This window comes from Apaloderma vittatum, unplaced genomic scaffold (assembly GCF_000703405.1).
Source record: "Apaloderma vittatum isolate BGI_N311 unplaced genomic scaffold, ASM70340v1 scaffold13721, whole genome shotgun sequence".
Taxonomy (NCBI): domain Eukaryota; kingdom Metazoa; phylum Chordata; class Aves; order Trogoniformes; family Trogonidae; genus Apaloderma; species Apaloderma vittatum.
The window spans coordinates 7,878-27,022 of record NW_009697444.1 but is presented as its reverse complement, the minus strand read 5'-3'; the positions used below and the strand labels follow the sequence as shown (position 1 = coordinate 27,022).

The 19,145-nt window shown below is 48.2% G+C and overlaps 2 protein-coding genes across 2 annotated transcripts in view; one reads left to right on the top strand and one right to left on the bottom strand.

Annotated features, from left to right (window-relative positions):
• The window catches only part of IFT140 (intraflagellar transport 140), a 69,838-nt gene extending 59,779 nt beyond the window's left edge, over nucleotides 1–10,059 (top strand). The window contains 13 exon segments of the mRNA XM_009877637.1: nucleotides 1,273–1,450; nucleotides 4,282–4,472; nucleotides 5,293–5,388; nucleotides 5,750–5,882; nucleotides 5,974–6,117; nucleotides 6,496–6,624; nucleotides 6,840–7,022; nucleotides 7,755–7,961; nucleotides 8,184–8,396; nucleotides 8,480–8,646; nucleotides 8,987–9,093; nucleotides 9,096–9,128; nucleotides 9,887–10,059. Of these exon segments, the coding sequence (XP_009875939.1) occupies nucleotides 1,273–1,450; nucleotides 4,282–4,472; nucleotides 5,293–5,388; nucleotides 5,750–5,882; nucleotides 5,974–6,117; nucleotides 6,496–6,624; nucleotides 6,840–7,022; nucleotides 7,755–7,961; nucleotides 8,184–8,396; nucleotides 8,480–8,646; nucleotides 8,987–9,093; nucleotides 9,096–9,128; nucleotides 9,887–10,059 (1,954 nt within the window).
• Nucleotides 10,060–10,299: 240 nt separating this feature from the next.
• Nucleotides 10,300–19,145, bottom strand: part of TELO2 (telomere maintenance 2) — a gene marked incomplete at its 5' end in the record, with an annotated part of 16,717 nt that continues 7,871 nt past the window's right edge. The window contains 11 exons of the mRNA XM_009877636.1: nucleotides 10,300–10,665; nucleotides 13,646–13,761; nucleotides 14,404–14,468; nucleotides 14,879–14,978; nucleotides 15,129–15,220; nucleotides 15,920–16,090; nucleotides 16,267–16,338; nucleotides 17,256–17,372; nucleotides 18,120–18,211; nucleotides 18,511–18,596; nucleotides 18,953–19,063. Of these exons, the coding sequence (XP_009875938.1) occupies nucleotides 10,562–10,665; nucleotides 13,646–13,761; nucleotides 14,404–14,468; nucleotides 14,879–14,978; nucleotides 15,129–15,220; nucleotides 15,920–16,090; nucleotides 16,267–16,338; nucleotides 17,256–17,372; nucleotides 18,120–18,211; nucleotides 18,511–18,596; nucleotides 18,953–19,063 (1,126 nt within the window). The remainder of the gene's footprint in view (nucleotides 10,666–13,645; nucleotides 13,762–14,403; nucleotides 14,469–14,878; nucleotides 14,979–15,128; nucleotides 15,221–15,919; nucleotides 16,091–16,266; nucleotides 16,339–17,255; nucleotides 17,373–18,119; nucleotides 18,212–18,510; nucleotides 18,597–18,952; nucleotides 19,064–19,145) is intronic.

Here is a 19,145-nt window from a genome sequence, read left to right as displayed (position 1 = left end):
ATGCTGTTTGGCCTTAATGAAGTTTGTGTCACATATTTATGTGGATTATTACCTGGAAACTTTTTACGAGTTGGAATTGCCAATAAGGGATGCTCTAAGTGTAAAGTAAATTAGGAAAAGCATTTTTTTCTATGCCTTTCTTTACTGTATGTGTTTGACAGCACGTCATGTCTTGTCTGCTTCGCTGCTTCCCGGTTAGTCACTGTCCCCTGTGACTGGGCTTTCCCACAGCAACTGGGAAGAGAAAAACATTTTAATCATAGGAAAACTGGAATAGGGTTTGCTTGCAGGTGCAGGTCCTGAAGTGTCATTCACATGTTCTTGGCTTTTTTTTCGTTTTTTTTTTTTCTGCTTTTTTCATGTAGTTATTTTGTGCCATGGCTGTGCCTGAGAACATATGGACCATACCTCTGCTGAGATTCACACTGGAAAAAACACCCTGTTTTCAATCCTTATGGTTTCTACCAGTCAAACACGCTGCATTTCATTCTGAAGAGCCACAAATGTAAATGGAATCTACAAAAATCTTTGCTTTTCACTCCCTGTGATGGGGCAGCACTGCTGGCCTGTCTCTGACATCCCTGCATGGCACGTGGTGCTCGGCCAGACCCTCCCTTGGCAGAGCCTTTTGCAACATTAAATGTAAGCTCTTAGCCCCGAGCAGTTCTTGTTCTGAGCCTTGCAAAGCTTTGCTTCATGCTATTTTTTCAATGGAAGTTTTAAATTAGAACACGATGGTTTGGTCAGTGGTTTCCTGCACATCGTTCCCTGTTGCTGCGCACAGCAGTGAGGCTCCTGAGAGCTGTTCCATGTTTGGACGCCACAGGACAGTAGCAGGGCAACTCCGGTGTAAAGTTTATGTTCAGATTACTGTCTGTAAGACTTTTCTCTTAGTTTTTTCTTTTGAAATCTGAACACTGATATAGGAATATTGTCAAGATCTGTATGTTGTAGCTCCAGCAAGACCGACAGTGATAGATGTTTATATACGTGCAAATGTAATGTTTTTTGTTCAGATGGTGTAAAACATGATCCACGCTGTTTCCTTCAGGCCATGGGTATTCGGCTGCAGAGCTAACCTAATGTCTGAGGCCAATTTCTGTTCCTCTTCTATCTTCACACAGCAACTGGAGCCCCTTTGTTACGCCCAGCAAGTGCCCATCATACCTGTGGCTCTCCCTTCCGTACTGTCCTCCTCCTGTGCATCTTACCTGCTTAGAACCTTAAAGGTGACGCCTTAACAGCTCTCCTCTTCTTTCCCATTTCTCACAGCAAGGCTGCCTGGGAGAACATGGCTCGCATGTGCGTGAGGACTCAGAGGCTCGACGTTGCCAAAATATGCCTTGGAAACATGGGCCACGCGAGGGGAGCCAAGGCACTGAGGGAAGCCGAGCAAGAACCAGAGCTGGAGGCCAGGGTGGCTGTGCTGGCCATTCAACTGGGCATGCTGGTGAGTCCTGCTGACTCACCCTGTCGAAGCAGGGACAGAAAAACTCCTGCATTTTGGTTAAAATTCTGAGATGCAAAAACTTTGGAGGGGAGTAAAACCTGTTGCCAGGTTTCCAGGGATTGACAAAGAATAGTTCTGACAGTTGTTTTTCCTGAAGTCGAGCTTTTCTCCTGGGGAAACGGGCATCCCCTGCTGTGCCGCTCAGCCCCATGTTGCACGATTCCTGCAACACTGAACAGGGGCTTTCCCTCTTCTCCAGAGTCCCCTGAGCCCGTTGTGTGTTCCTTGAAGAGTAGATGAGGATGAGTGTGCAGAATCTGATGCCTGGAAATAAAGAGTACCAGGAGCCATGGCTGCCTAAAGGTGTCACAGATTAACTTGTCTGTTTTCTTAACTGCTGTGCAGCATTTATATGGGAGCTTTCCTCCCATATGAAAAATCTGAATGAAGGAAATATCTTTTAAGGATAGTTTATGTGTGAAATATTAATCAGAAAAACTATTTTCTTGGGGCATGATTCTTCTGAGCTTAATCATTCTAGGTTTGACTGGTTTAAAAAAAATACTTTAAAGTATTCAAGCTAAAATGTTTCAACAAACATATCTGAAGGTCCAGCATGGGAAAGGCAAATTCCATTTTGAGATGTTTGTTTGTAGAGTGAAAGGCTAAAGTAGTGTTCTGCCAGAGAGCGAGGGCTGCCTGAAGGCATCTGAGCAGTTTAGGCAAAATTGATATTTCCTGTGGGGTTGAGAGCTCCGGCCGAGTCCCATTCACTGCTCGTGCTGTCCTGGGGATGCTCTACTACAGTCACACAAATTTCCATCCTGACTTCTCGCGCTATGGGAACAGTAACTCACCTGGATCCAGCAGTGCCCGAGGGCACGGTCAGGCTGCTCTCCCCATAGTGGGGTACACGGGGTGACCGTCCCTCATCCCTCTACCCGCAGCCCAGCCTGGCAGCAAATACCCACCGAAAGGGACCTTGTCTTTCCCAGGTGTCTTTAGTCTGAACCCACACCCCTTGGTTACCAGCAGAACCGAGATCTAGAATGGGATTGAGACCTATCCCGTGGATTGAGAACTGCCCGGAGTGCTGGTGAGGTAGATGAATGCTGAGCATCTCTTCTTGAAGGGAGCTACAGGAGAGTTGGGGAGGGACTGTTTGCAAGGGTGTGTAGCAACAGGACAAGGGGCACTGGTTTTAAACTAGAGCAGGGTAGATTTAGGTTAGACGTTAAGAAGAAGTTCTTTACACTGAGAATGGTGAGACACTGGCACAGGTTGCCCAGAGAAGTGGTGGAGTTCCCATCCCTGGAAACATTCAAGGTCAGGCTTGATTGGGCTCTAAGCAACTGACAGGGGGGTTGGACCAGATAACCTTGAAAGGTCCCTTCCAGCCAAATGCATTCTACAATGCTGTTCCACTGGGTTCTTCTTTATTTAATGTCTTTGTCAATGATCTGTGAGAAAAGCGGAGCTTTTTAGTTTGCAAACCATGAAAGATCCAGGCACATGATCTGTAAGAGGGAAAAACTGGGAATGGAGAACCGATGAAATACCCCTCAGTTCACAGGAGATCAGGAGGTGCTGTGACAGCAAAAATCTGTTTGGGGCTGCATTTGAGGAGCCACCACATCCTGGGGCTTGGATTTGATAACTTCTGTCTTTGTGTATTTGTTGCAGCTACAGCTGGAACATTGACTTCCACCCATAAGTACCTCATTACCAGAAAAAAACCACATTGATGAACTGAAAGAAGTTCAGAGAAAATCAGAGCAAATTGTTAAGCTCTTGGAAAGAGACAAGGAACTCTTCAAGATAGCTGAATCATTAGAATTTGGTTTAAAAAAGGTGTTTAGCACAAGAGCATAAATATGAGAGAAATAGAGTAATGGTTCTGAGTTAAAGTATAGAATAAAAAAGAAATTCAAACTAAACATTTGGAAAAGCTTCCTGGCAGAGAAAGCCATGAGGCTGAGAAGTGTCAGTGCTCTTTCATTTGGATATTTAGATCTATTTGGAGAGGTGGAGGGGAACTGGAGCAAAACAAATGCAGCTCTGTTGCTTTTTTCATCTCACAGAATTGTAGCGCAGGCGTCTTCCATCTCTACTTTCTATACTTTTTTGAATTTGAAACAGTAAAGAGACAGAAACTATTTTTCTGACTTGGACAGATAATCTCCATTTCCTAAATATAGTATTCAGCTGGACAGCAGTTGGGTGGAGCAGGAAAATGCTCCTTCCACGGGAGTACCTCTCAAAGCTTAAAAATAGTAGTTCCAGATCTGCTCACCCTTGCGTCAGCATCGGCAAAAATCCTCCTGTTCTAATTCTGTCTTAAATTCATCACGTTTATCCTTGGGAACAGTTCTCAGTTCTCCACGATTGGTGCTGCTGCCTCAGACCCGCTCAGAGGTCGCGGGGGTCCCTGGCTCGTAACACCGGCCTACCGACCCCCTGGTTTTGGCCTGAGGACCTGCTCCCCCTGGGGTGGGCAGCGCTGCTGTGAGCTGTAGCCCCATGTGAGTGCCTCTCCCCTTTCTGAAGTGGTTTCTGCCCCTGGTGGTGGCCTTGAATTGTTGATGGCTTGCTCGTCTCAACCTCCCAGTTGAAGGGTCTGAGCCCTTTACTTATTTTCACTTAAACATCCCATTTCCCCCTCATGTGCTATTCCAGGCTATGTATATTTAGGGGGTTAACCCCCCTGCTTGAATTATTGGTACTTTAATTGCATTACAATGACTTGCACTAATAAACTGCTCCAAAGGGCAGCGTCTGTCCTGACGGATGCTGGTCGGAGGTAACAAAGTGTCTGTGTGCTCCTCTTCCAGGAGGATGCGGAGCGACTGTACAAGGCTTGCAAGCGCTACGACCTCCTGAACAAGTTGTACCAAGCTTCAAACCAGTGGCAGAAAGCCATCGAAACAGCTGAAGCTCATGACCGGGTTCACCTGCGCACCACATACTACAACTATGCCAAGCACCTGGAGGCAACTGGCGAGCAGAGCCTCGCGCTTGCGCAGTAAGCACCAGTGCCAGTGGCACCCGGGGAGCTGGAGCCCAGGTCTCCCGTCATGACTGGAGGTGGGCTGAGGGGTGGCTGGAAAGCTGCTCAGCAGAGAGGGACCTGGGGGTGTTGGTCAACACCCAGCTGAGGATGAGCCACACTGTGCCCAGGTGGCCAAGAAGGCCAACGGCATCCTGGCCTGGATCAGAAACAGTGTGGCCAGCAGGACCAGGGCAGCGTCCTCAGCGCTGGGTTCTTCTGGTGCCCGGTCATCTCCTGTGACTGATGAGTCTGCAGAGAAGTTATGGGAGGCGATTTTTAATGTGTTGTATTTGTTGTTTGAAATCTTGTTTTTGTAGGCAATTTACCATATAAAGCCTCACAATATACTACTGCTACTACTAATATAAAGTAATTTGTGTTCAAAGCAGAGCTCTGATGTGCTCAGACAGCCCCATTAGGTGGTCAGGGTGAGCAGAGGCTCTGCCAGTAGCTGGTGGCAGAAGCACAGGGATCTCCTGGTGGTGGAAAAGAGGCTGAAGGTGCAGTGGATGGCAAGGTGAGGAGCCCAGGGCTCTTGCCACCTCTTCAGCCAGTTGCACAGGGACATTCTTGATGTTTAGGAGCTTTCTGGGATATTTCTTTGGGCCATCACTGGTGCTTTTGAAATATTTACTGTCCTGTGATCATGTTGCCTCTCCAACTCCAGGTGCCTTGTGGGACCATTTGTTCTTGATGGCACTGGCAGACTACAACACTAAATGGAATTTTTTTTTTTACGCAGGAAGTGAGCTCAATACGAAGGTCATCATTTCACGTCTAATATGTTCTTCAGCTACGAGAAGTCAGACACACACAGATTCGAGGTGCCACGGATGCTTTCTGGAGACTTACAAGCCCTGGAGAATTACATCAAAAAGAAGAATGACAAGTTAGTGCAATGCTTGTTCCTCCTCTCGAATGGGACTTTCAGGTCTGAAATGCAGCTTGTGAAGGGATCAGGGAAGGAGGAGTGTGAATCCTCTCAGCTGCAAGTTCAACTCCTGCCTTATCCATTATGATCCTCCTGCAGCTTTTTAGGATTATGCTGTGGCTCACTCAAGAGCTGCCATGTTAAATACCTTGGCTGAACTCCCGTCCTGTGTAGTTCAGCACTTTGAACATCACCTGAGTTGGGGTAAAGCCTTGTCTACACTCTAAAAAACCCCAGTCTTGAGTTCAAGAGCTCCAGGAGTGAAAAACGGAGGCTCTGGCAATTCTTGTTACTGCAATTAATATTATTGCTTGTCTAGGAGCCTGTGGAGATGGTGGGCGCAGTACCTGGAGAGCCAATCAGATATGGAAGCTGCACTGAACTACTATGCACTGGCTCAGGATTATTTTTCCCTAGTCCGTATCCACTGCTTTCAGGGCAACATTCAGAAGGTGAGGCAGACTGCTCCTCTTCGTTCCCAGTCAATTTTCAGTCCTGGGATGAGTACAGGCACAAAGTAAAGCTACATGGTTTCCTTTTCAGGCCGCTGAAATAGCTAACGAAACAGGGAATCGGGCAGCATCTTATCACTTGGCCCGCCAGTACGAGAGCCAGGATGAAATCACGCAGGCTGTGCATTTCTACACCAGGGCCCACGCGTTTAACAACGCCATCCGCCTGTGTAAGGTATGCGAAGGCGTTCTTGCACGTCTGAACGCAAAGTGGCCTTAGGCCGCACGCAGAATGGAAGTTGTCCGAGCTGTCTGTGCCCATTGTCTCTTGCTCATGTACAGCCCCGCGAGGAAGATGCTCCTGGTTACTGCAGGCATCTTCTGCAAGGTGCACATCAATACCAGTTGGGTTGTATGGGCTGCTACTTTCTTGTGTGTCTCGGCACAAAACTGCCTGAAACAAGTTATCATCATCATCATAGCACCAAGTTACTTGGGTTGCTTTTAGAGAGGAGGGGGTTCTTGGGCCTCTATAAAGCTGTGGCCTTGCCGGATGGCAGAATGCTGCGCTGTGGTTGCTGCGTACCGAGAGCAACTCTTTGCTTTTGAATAGGAGAACAATTTGGATGATCAGCTGATGAACCTGGCTCTTCTGAGCTCTCCGGAAGACATGATCGAGGCAGCCTGCTATTATGAGGAAAAAGGGGAGCAAATGGACCGAGCTGTTATGTTATACCACAAGGTAAATGTGTTTTTAGTACAAAATACCAAACTTTACAATGGAGCAGTTCCCACAGCAGAGGAATGTTAGTTAAATGAAGTGTAGTTTTCACTATATGTATTATTACTCATTCCTTCCTGGTGGGTAATGCTTTATTAATCCACTCTAGGATATCCTGTAAACTGATTCTGCAGCGCTTAATGCTGGTCTTTAAAGACTCATTCTTAATTCCGCAGGCCGGACACTTCTCCAAAGCGCTGGAGCTGGCCTTTGCCACGCAGCAGTTTGGGGCTCTGCAGCTCATCGCTGAAGACCTGGATGAGAAATCAGACCCAGCTCTGCTAGCCCGCTGCTCTGATTTTTTTATTGAACACGCTCAGTACGAGAAGGCAATGGAGCTGCTGCTAATGGCCAAAAAGGTAAAAACCAGTTTCTCTGCTCCCTCCCTGCACACGTAAGGAGGAACACAACAGGGTCGTATGTGCATGCACGTACACTTCTCTTTGTTGGTAAGATGTGCAGAGATATCTGTAAGGATTCAGGTTTCCTCTCATGCCAGTGGGGTGGTAGCTCAGGCTTAACTCTAGGAAAGGATTCCTGACTTTGTGCCTTATTTCTGGCTTAAAACCTGCAGATTTTGTACACCTGCTCTCTAAACTAACTGTCTGGAGACAGGGAAGTTGTAACAGCACCAGTCAAAAAAACCCAGTGCTGCCCCTTGTGTCATACCACCAGTGCAGTTAAGGCACCTAAACTTGTCCTTGTTAGTGTGTTGGCAACTCAGCCTTACTGGAACACAGGCTACCAGCGCAGTCCTGCACCCCCTCCTCTTTAGTGAGCCCTTACGTCTTTCTTTTGTGCGTTGCAAGGGTACAGCAGCTCTTTTCTGGGCTATAAAGCCAGCATGTCCTCCTCCTCATTTGTTCCTGTACAGGAAGTAGCAAAATATTTAACAAAATCTTCCAACTGCCTGTATTTATTTTATCTGTGTTTGCTGAAAACCTCGATAGTTACCTACACAGCAGTGTTCTAGATCGAGCACCCACAGCGTTCGTGCCTTCATGCAGCTCCTGTCCATAGGTTAATGCACCAGCAGCGTGAAGCATCACTGCAGGCTTTGCAGCATCTCATTGCTTTCTCACTTCCACCAGTACCACGAAGCTCTGCAGCTTTGCCTGAAGCAGAACCTGACCATCACGGAGGAGATGGCCGAGAAGATGACTGTCTCTAAGGATTCCAAGGACCTCCCTGAGGAGTCCCGCAGAGAGCTGCTGGAGCAAATCGCCGACTGCTGCATGAGACAAGGCAACTACCACATGGCAACCAAGAAATACACACAAGCAGGGAACAAGTTAAAGGTCAGTTGAGATAGGCAGGGAAAAAAAGGCTGAAGAGGCTGAGCCTATTGCCTTCCTGAAATTTCTCGAAACAAGGGTGTTTTCTGAAGTCTTGGGACAGTCTTCATACAGCAGACTATCCAGACAAGGCATCCTAGCTGTCTTAGCACAACTTATGATTTTATGTTCACAGTGATATTTTTTCCCCCTCTTTTCCCCTGTGCCCCCCCTTTCCATTTCTAGGCCATAAGGGCGCTGCTGAAATCTGGAGATACCGAGAAAATTGTCTTCTTTGCCAGAGTTTCCAAGCAAAGAGAGATTTATATCATGGCAGCCAACTATCTACAGTCACTGGACTGGCGTAAGAACCCAGATATTATGAAGAACATCATCAGCTTCTACACTAAAGGAGGGGCCCTTGACCTCCTGGCAGCTTTTTATGATGCATGTGCTCAGGTACATCCTCCTCCTGTGACTGCTGAAGGCGTCGGGGTTCTCAGTTCTGGACCAGGACAGTCATCTTCTTGCCTCTCTCACAGGTGGAAATTGATGAGTATCAGAACTATGAGAAAGCACAAGGAGCACTGATGGAAGCGTACAAGTGCCTCTCAGAAGCAAAGACTGGAAGCCCTCTGGAGCAGGAAAGCAAACTAGCACAGCTGCAGAGCAAGATGTCCCTGATAAAGCGATTCATCCACGCTCGGAGGTGAGCTGCAGGATCCAGAGCATGTAAACTAATGACTGAAATATCTTACAAGAGCAAAAGCTGTAACAGTACCTACACCTCAATAAGTAATTTGCAGACTTGTTTCTAAAGTCTGCTGTTAGATTTTTCTAGCATGATGGGATTTTTAAAAGTGCTATTGACATGAAAAATGAAAAGGGAACCTGAAACGTGAGCAAGTGTTTTGATAGAGGAGCATGTAGCCCTGCCAGAAAGGCAATTATAAAAACTAACCCAGTAAAAGAAGTCTTCCCTGTTCTGCAGGTGACAAGCTGAATGCTCTCTCTAACCATGGTAATGGTTTCCTTCTGCTTTTCACTAGAGTTTACTCAGAAGATCCCAAAGAAGCAGTCAGGCAGTGTGAGCTTCTGCTGGCCGAGCAAGACTTTGACAATGGCATCCGTCACGGCGATGTCTTGGGATTTCTGGTTGAACACTACGTACAGGTGGAGGAATTCCATACGGTAAGCTAATTCTGCCAGTCTGCAGAGCCTGTATTTTATATACACCAGTGTGGCTCGGTGTAGGCACAGTTCTCTCACACAGGAAGACATCTGATAGCAGAGGCTCCTTTACATGAGCTAAACTGCTCAGCAGGCTGTGGTAGACATCAGGAACTACATTTTCATTTTATGAGACTGAAGAGAAAATGAAATCTTGCAAGACACAAAGCCTAAGTAGTGGTGGGTTCTTAAACATTTACTAGGCAAGAAGAGAAGGGGCTGTCTGGGTGTGTGTCTCAGCGGTTATGCTGTACTTCATTTGCCACCCGGCCAGAGAAGAAAAGACAATTGTAAAGTTGTGGTCATTTGAGGAAAGGGTGAATTATGTTTTTGGGGTAGAAGTGCCAGAAGCACACCCCAGCCTTCCAACCAAACCGTGCCCTGCTGCTGTCACGCAACGTAAGGATGCCACGTGCACATTTCTCCAGCTGTGCTGATTAACCTGATGCATCACATGGTGTTTTGCCAGTGGTTCAGCCAGCCGGAGAATGTAAACCCAGCCTGAGACCCCTCCTGTTTTAAATGGAAACACTGCGAAAGGCCACCGCGTTCGCAAAGGCTACAATGCCTGGCCAAGTGTTCACGCTCTTCAGCACCAAGAGCTCAGCCATGCGCTAAGGACGGATGCGTTTCTGCATTTCACCCCCTTGCTGGGACTCTCATAAGCACTGACGCCCGCCCCTTACCCCCATAACGGTGATCTCTGGGCGTTATTTTAGGCTTACCGCTATCTGGAGGAGATGCGCAGAAGAATTCCACCTCCGAACCTGAGCTACTACGTGACTCCACAGACCCTTGCGGCAGTTCACCGAGGAGCAGGCGTTCCCCTGGTTCCATAGCAAATTCGCCACAGCAGCACGGAGAACAAGGAGGTGGAAGAAGAAGTGGCTGATGAAGTGCAGGACCCTTGACAACTTCCACTTACCAAATGCAAAGCTGACTTAACATTAACTCATTTATTCTGTCCTCATAAGAGGTCAACACAGAGCTGTGACAAGGCTTTTTGGTTATTGCCAATAAATTTATTCTTCCTGGTTGACTATACAAGCAACAGCCCTCCTGTTTTTCTGACAAGAAGTCTGCTGTGAGATCTTCCCTGTATTTTTAGCAGAGGTTATAAATAGCTGGGGTGGGGGCTGGGGAGGTGCGGGAGGATGGCAGCGCTCGGCCTACCTTCCTGCATCTGTACACGCCGTACCGGATGGCGATAGCTCACTCAGTTGGCCTCCACTACAAAGTCCAGATGTCAAGTCAGGTTCGCTGGCTCCCAGCGCTGCACCCTTCCCCCTTCTTCCTCTCCTCCAGCCAGGTGACTGCCGAAGAGGGCCCGGCAGCGCCTGCACCCGTCCAGCTGGCGAGAGGAGGAGGTAAAGGTCATTTCTCCTACCCTCCAGCTAGGAAGGGACAGCTTCAAGTTTCTTTTTCAGGTTCTCCATTAGCAGCAAGGTCTGCAGGGCCAGCCTCCTGCACTCCCCATCCGGATCTTTCTCCATCACGTCTGTAAAAGAAGCAGCCACTGTTAGCTGGAAAAATGAGTTAAAAAAAAAAAGACTCTTCACTTAATGCTTCTCTGCTGTTTCACTGACCATCACAGAAACGCAACGAAGTCAGGGCAGGACATCAGCACTTGCAGGAATTACATTTGCCTGGAAGGCAAAGATGCGCAAACTTGATCTTAAGCGGGATGAGTTTAGTTAAGCCCTGACTGGTGTGTGTAACAACGCTCAGTTTGCTCTTGTAGCAGAACAAATAGTTGGGCTACAGCACTCTAGAAACTGTCTGGCCTCGCGTTCCATGGGATAACCTCCAAACCAGTATTTGTGTTCGTGCCCCTGAGCTACATGTAACATTTCTACAGCTCATCTGCGAGCACGATTGTGGTCTGCAACCAGAAACCCGCTTGCTCAAAAGCCTCAAGTCTCCATTCTGCCAACTCCTGCAAGCTCAGTGTTCTCTCCTGAAAACTGTGGTCACACTGCCCTTCAAGCAGGGGAAGGAGAGAGGCAGGCCCCAAACCGCATCATCCCTGAAGGAGGGGAAGGGGGGGGGCCCGCCCCAAAGCCGCATCATGTTCTCTGTGCCGAGACACTAGTCTTCTGACAAGCTACTAGTTCTTTCACGCTTTATGCAGCACGTAAGAGAGGGCATGACGCTGCCTCCAGCAGCTGTTATTTCAGGGGCCCTTAACAGGCCTGCAAAGTAAAAACCAGGATGCGCGCAGGATGTCTGAGCAGGGGGAGCCTGGAAGAGCAGAGAGTCCCTGTAAGGATATCCTGTACGCACGAGCAGTGTGCTCGGAGCCCGGCGCTGTCAGCCCAAACACATGACTCACTCTGATGGAGTCGGGCTATTTATAACCCTGGGGAGAGCTTCGCCACCACGTTTCCATGCTCCCTCTACAGAAGGCAAAAAAAGGGGAGTCTACCAGGCAGATCAGTGCAAGCTCGAAAGCCGAGGCTGAGGCCGGCGCTGTTTCCCACTGCCATAGAGGCACAGGGCACCACGGTAACATTCGGGTCCTACCTAAACCGAACTTAGCTATGACACGGCTCTGCTGCACTTGCAGGGGAATTCCCCACCCCTTGCAAGGCAGCTGCTGAGGAATCAAAGGAACTGTTTCCTAGAAATGTTTAGGTATTCCCTGCCTCCCCTGGGAAGGATTAGGCTACTCCACAGTAGGTCCAGCATGGCATTAAGGGCAATGACAAGGTGAATCCTTGCCTCTCTCCCCAGCTGAAACGTACCAAAGCATCCACTAAGCAGACAGTGCCATGGCAGCAACTCATACACACCACCCAGGCTGTGACATAATAACAAGCTTGAGCACGTTTGCAGCTCTTTACTAAATGCTTCACAGGTAATGTTTTCTAGTGCGCTGTTCCTCACTGTGCTTTAGCCATGACAGGAGCTGAAAGCCCAAATGGTGACTTCTCCTGGCCACCAGCACTGTAGCAGGCAGCGTGCATGCTCGGCAGCTTCCCGTTTTGCCCAGCTGCAGTGGTAGCTCTAACACATGACACCTCTTGCAACCCTTGTCTGGAAGTCGTGAAGCAACAGCAAGCCCACCACCTTAAAACCATGATTTGGTCACAAAAGCAAGTCTCCAGTGCCTGACTTCACCCGCTGGAGCAGCAAGGAGGAGCCCAGTGCCGCCTCATCAGAGCTGTTTTACCAACAGTCTTAAAACAAATAGCAAAGGCGGAGCCCAAGAAGCTGCTGTGTTCCAGGAGGCAGCTCTAGAAGCCCTTTTAAATTGCACTTATATCTGACCAGCTGTGGCACCTTTTCTTAAGGTTTCTGAATGGCTCCTACATCAATTTCCCCTTCTCTACTACACGCACACCCATGATCTCATCCTGCTCTCATCCCCACCAGGATCTACCACGTAACTTTCACGCACAAATGCTACGTGTAAAGAGCTGGCTGTTACACTACCTACAGGCATAAAAAGATGCTGTTAGCCCTGTCCTCCTCCTCCTTCCAAAAATAACTCATTACAAACAGATTACGCAGATCCTCAATGCTGAAAGCGCATTTATAACATTCCTGGAAAGGCTTTACTTGGTAACAGCAGTGTTAACTGCAGAGACAAGCAGATCCCACAGAGCGCACTGTGTCATGGGAAGAAGTAAAGTTTTTGGCCCCAAAAGAGGCAGCTCTTTTCTTTTGAAAGGGCACAGAAGCTCCACAACCTGCAAGGCTCAGAGGCTGGCTGGGTCAGGGTCATTTCCTGCCTGCTCCCTGTGGGAAGCCAACTCACCAAGAGCGAGAATGGCGAAGGAAACCAATCCAGGGAGTCACATGAGGTCCGCTCAGAACACAGCCGGGGCTTCAGAGCCACAAAGCACCCAGTGGGATCTCCTCTGGTACCCACGGCGATACCCAACCACCAACCCGGGCACTTCCAGCCTTCCAGAACTCGCAGATGTTGATGGAAGGGGCAGCAAAGTCAGTTGCTGTCTTTCATCTTCCCATCAGCGATAGGAAGTTCAGGACATGGGGCCGTGCTCTTCTTCCTCCTATTTTTAGCCCTTATGAAACCCACCTTGAGTGCATGGTGTAAACAGGCCACACAAGCCTCATGTTATTGCTGGTCAAAGGTGCTGCCTGAACGCAACACACAATATGCCAATACTTTCTGCAGCTTCACAAGGTAGGTGGTTGGATCCTTAGAGAATGGGGGCATGTAAGAGAGTTTGGGATTTTTTCAGTTGGCCTATAAGATGGGGACAGCCACGCTCTGAAATGCAATGCGCAGCTCTCGGCTTGTGCTTTAGATAGCTCGGTAACACACCTGTACAGCACGCAGCGCAGTCCGGAATTTGTCTCAACTTACAAGCCAGTGATAAATATATTTATCATGCAACTCTCTGATGCACAACACTCGGACGTTACTGCTGCCACCGTGATTAAAGAGACGCTGCACAAAGACGGCACCGCTAACCACAAAAACACGGGCGTACGCCCCCACATCTTACCTCCCAGCCAGGACTGAGTCTCCAAAAGCTCTTCCGTCATGTCTTCCAGAAGACGCTCCACGGGGACACTGAGGAGGATGGAGGAGATACAAGACAGAAGGCCCTGGCGCACGTACCTGTTGGAGAAAGACTGAACTGGTTAGAGCCTGCAGTTTCGTGTTCTACCTTGATTTCCTCACCTCAGGGGTTCTTCAGTTTCAAGTGTTTGTGGTTATGGTGACTTTTGCCATATTTCTACCGAGCAGGAGTGCAACCACGCACCAGCTGGCAGAGTGCCCACGCACAGAGCCCCTGTCCCTGCAGTGCAGCCTGGCATAAATCAGAATCCTGGACAAGTCCGAGATCAAACCAGAAATAGGGCGTTGACAGCATTTCAGCCACATGACTTAATTTCTTTCCAGGGCTGAATGCGGGAAAGGAATCTAAAGTTTTCTGAGCTCCCTGAGTAAACATACATGAAACTACCACATGGATAGCTGATCGAGAACTTTGTCACAGTTTTCACAGGTAATGACTGTTCCTCCACACTTGAAGACACTGGCCAAGCTCACACGCTGGTGTGACATTAAAGCAATGCCTTCGTTACGTATTCTTACAACACTCAGCCGTAAGAACAGGAGGCTGGAGGAGAGCGTAGAGTTAATGCATTAAGTCATGGACATCCTCAGCCAGGTGCTAGTCTCAGACAAAGACAAACTGTGGCTGGGGACTGGCTCGCAGCTGATCTTTAAAAAGGAAAACATACAACTACAACTCACGAGTCGGTGTGGAAGCGCAGAGCCCAAACAAACTCCAGCAGCGCCTTTCCCATTGCAGCAACTGCCTGCAAAACAGAATTACGACAGAAACGCTGAATTCCTTCATGTTCACAGTGCCCTGCAGAACTGGACTTTGAGATACACTGTGGTGAAGGTCAGCGTTACAAATAACTTTTTCTTACAGATGAGAAAACTTAGGCAGTAAAGTGAAATGATGTGCCCAGTCTCCAACAGAAGTTGATAGTTTTTCTACCAGAAGAAGCAAAAGATAGCGCAGGGGTGGCTCGAACCCACGTCTCTTTTCTAACCACTTTCTCCCAGCCCTTTGTGCAACTTCTCAGCACGTGCATCTCAAACTTGGTGCCAGTCGAAAGCGTAGCAGGCCCCAGGGCATGCTGCTATTTCAGAAGGCATCTGTGAGTTCCCAGGCCGGAAATCTCTCCTGCTACCCACAAGCTCCCGCCGCCTTTCTTACCACGGTGTTGACAGCCAAGTACATCAGGACTGCTAAAGTGTGCACCAGTCTTCCCAGGACAAAGTGATCCTCCCCCAGGAGATCAAATGTTGTCAAAGGCCTGCAAGTGTGAGACACACAGTCCTGTCACACGGGGCCAAGTGCCCCCCAACAAGCTCCTTCTGGGCTCCAGCCGCTCCGAGGTGAGAACAGGCAGAAAGGTTCCCTCTGGCTGTGCCGCACGCCTGCAGCCTGAGGTGTTCGCACTCACCTGTCGAAGTGCTGAATCAACGGAAAAAAGAAGTGCCCAGCAACAGAACTGAACGCGTTTGGGCTGGAAGCCAGTTCCACTTGAGGCTGACTCTGTCAGAGAGAAAAATGAAGCTGAGACACAAGACACAGCACCTGACTCTTCCACTTCACTCAACGCTGTCAAGACTATGGGTTCCTTGCGGCCGTCCCATTGTCGGCCACGGCTTGCTCATACACCTGCAGCTCCTACTTGCCAGACCAGGTGTCTTGCTTCTCACTCTACATCCTCTCACACGTCTAAGTATTTCAGTACATTCTAGCTCGTACTGCTGCGTTAGATACGAGAAACAAGAACACACAAGGGATAAAGCAGCTTTGGAAAGCAAGTTCTCCAGGACGAGCCACAGGGGAGTTCTGGGAACTAGGAAACCAGCATCAATTTGCCTTCCGGAAAAATAGGAAGGCTGAGACTCTCCAGCCCAGAGGCAGCTGGTCTGACAGAGGAGGCCCTGAAATCCATGAGGTGCAGTCACAGCTCCCTGCAGCGGCCAGACACGCTCAGAACAAGCACACAACAGTGACAACCAGCCCTCAAGGCAAGGCAAGGAGTTCAAGGCTTACTTCCCTCTGCCTACTGGGAGTGGACTACAGTCAGCCAGACACCAAGATAAATTTGAAGTTCTACAGTCCTTCATTTGGATTGGGCCAAATTTCACAGCTATTTTGCTCCTTCTGGATAGGCCTATAGCAACTTCTGGTGTCCTCATTCTTGCTGGATTTCACATTATTTTGTTTCTGCCGTGGCCTCACCGTAGCAAATCTCCGAGTCTTGCTTTTGATCCTCTCATCAACAACTCTTCTCCAGTCCTTAGGGCTGTCACTTTCAGGAATAATCTGGATACAAGGTTTTGGGGCACTAGAATGCTTGGTCTTCCCATGGGATTTGGGATAGGACAGCTCCTGAGCTGCCAAAACCAATACCTAAATGAAAAAAAGGGAGGTTCTGTCAAAACGGGGGTAATCCCTGTGCTAGGGAATACCAACACCAGCTACCCACACCCAAACTGCCTCCCTCCTTCGAGGACTGAAAAGTAACCCCAATGTGCCTCAGGCAAAAAGACCTGAGACAAGGGGAAAGTGAAGAGCAGAGCACTTACATCAAGAATGTCTACACGCTGACGAAGACTGTAGTTCAGAGAGTAGAACTGGGAGGTCAAGTACTTTGCTACCTGTGCAGAAAAATCAAGGCACAATGAACACGAACCCAGGCTGGCAGCAGCCTTCCCAGCAACTGCCAGCACTCTGCTTCAGGACAAGTCCTACTTCCTGTTAGTCAGCAACAAGCCTCAAAGAGAAGGGAAGAGACACTGCACAAATAATAGGGCAAATTCAGACACTTCCACTTCTGGATTCTTCCAAAGTAAATGCCAAATAGGACTTTGCCATTCTTCTCTCCCTCCCATGCAGAGGTATCCAAAAAACTGTCACAGCACCTTGGGCACTCTGAAGGAATGCCTTTCAGTACTTAAAGGGGGCTTACAAGAAACTGCAGCCTGTCAGTACTTAAAGGGGGCTTATAAGAAAGACAGAGAGAGAGTTTTTACCAGGGCCCAAACTGATAGGACAACAGGTAAAGGTTTTAAACTGGCAGAGGACAGATCTAGATGGAATACAAGGACGACATTCTTTTCTGTGCAGGTAGTGAGACACTGGCACAGGTTGCCCAGGGAAGGTGTGGATGCTCATCCCTGGAAGTGTCCAAGGCCAGGTTGGACAGGGCTTGGAGCAACCCAGGCTGGCAGGAGGTGTCCCTGCCCATGGCAGGTGGTTGGAACGAGATGATCTCTAAGGACCCTTTGACCCAAACTGTTCCATGAGTCGATAATCACCAGTCAAGTCTTCTAGAAAACCCCTTCATGCCTCAGCTTCCCTCCACGCGGAACAATCTCCTCTTCAGTGCAACAAGTCCGTATCGAATTTGCCTCATCAGGTATACTCATACTAACGGCCTCCAAACAGTTCCTCACCTGCGGCAGGCATGAACTAGCTATTCCAGCACACTCTCGACAGCCAGCAAGACACTTCAGCTGCTTGAATTTCTACCTGTGCCTCAACAGGAAAAAGGGAAGCAGCAAGAGGGACTCACAGGTACTGGATCTGTGGTTAGAACAGCTACTTGAGCTCTCTGTCGGAGCTCCACAAAGCCTTCAATACAGGTCTTCTCCTCCAGATGCAATAATACTTTGGCCAGTTCCACGCTAACCTGCTCAAAATATGGAAAAAGGAATCAAATCCATGCAAGTGGTTTGTTGTTCCTTTTTTCCCCTCACAGGATTTCTAATATTTAAACAATTTCTAATTTTTCTAATTTCTAATATTTAAGCAAAGACAGTGAGGGTATGAAATACAGGCAACAGGTCCATTCCTTAAGAGAAAGGAGAAACACATTAAGCTAAACACCATTAAAGGCAGAACACTCAAAACACTGAACAAGCCCCAGTACAATCCAACTACTCTCTCCAGAAGACATTGTGCTTGTACAAACAAGCAGGGAAAGTCCATTTGATTTTATAACACCCTTTTTGTTGGGGCATGACAATTAAGTTTGATTTCAACCAAAAACTCAATTACATCCACAATTCAAGTCAGTCAGTTTGTGAAATTCATGGCTGCTCTGTAAACTGCATTTCTGCTGTTTTTCTAGCCAGCACAAAGCACGGAGCTTCCTCACGTTACTGGCAAGCTCTACTTGCAACACATTTCATTTTCAGCGCGGGGGCTGCTAAATGCTGCACTGCTGCCAGCTCCTTTGCCTGCTTCTTCGGTCCTGTGTGCTCTGCAGCTGCCCCTCAGAAGCAATTATTTCCTTCTATTTCCCAAGTTGAAAGCTTTTAATCCAGGCACATGTTAGCCTGCGCTGCTGCTCTGTTGGCATATTTAGTCTCCACACGGGGGCATCGGGATAACCCTGTATTACAGCCCACTGGTAACTCAGCTCGTACTACTTCACCTCTCTTGAAGCTGCTGGGTTCTTTCGAATCAAGCTCTCAAGAGCCTTGACTGTAGCTTCCCATTTGTCCACATCTTCAGATCCCGTCAGGACTGAAGGTTAACAAAAGACAAAGAAAAGCTATTAACAGAATGGTTGTGCTTGGTTATTTACCCCCAACTTTCTTCTGCCGATAGTTTGTCTTGTTATAGGCAGATATGGCTGACCCAGCGCACGACCGGCATTAGGAACTAAACTGAAGTGACTCAGAAATCACAGTTCAACACTCAAGCCCAGATTACTGAGATCCTACAGCTGCTCCAAATTAGCTGAGGAAACAAAATAAACCTACACAGACACCACTCCCAAACGCAGTCAGGAACAGATAAAGATTCAGCCCAAGTTCTCCTACCTTCAATACAGTCTCGGATATACACAGGTGCCTTAGTCTTCAGTTCTTTATCCTCTGACATGTCATAAGGGATGAGGTCATCATCACTGCAAAAGAAATAAAGGCAGGAATTAGTCCATGGGGTACAGATGGTCTTTTCTTCCCCAGCTATGTGCACAAATGGACTGACAGATCCGTAATTCTGGGAAACATGTATCTAAGTCAAATGGAACAAACAGAGTGGCTCTGCATGATGTGGGGGCTTTGCTTATATTATTGACTGACATACTTGCCTGCAATTTCCTACACAAAATCCTACTCTGTTGCATAACACTCAGCTGAACAAGGTCAGAAAGCACAAGGTTTGCCAAGAAATGCAGCTACCGATAGCTCCCTTCTCCCCGTGTCTGATCACAAGAACCCAACATTATTTTCCATTTCCTACCAGTTTCTTGCCCTGTACCTGTCAAGCTCAGCATCCGACTCCTCCTCTGGCATCCCAGGGGCTGCTGTATGGGATTTCTTGTCACTTTCCAGCAGCAACGGCAGTGCAGCAGCTGCTTTCTCACTCCTGCTGTGAGGAACAAGAAGTATTAAACCCAATAAATTAACAGTCCTTATTCACAAGCAAGAAACTACCCACACCATCAGACACC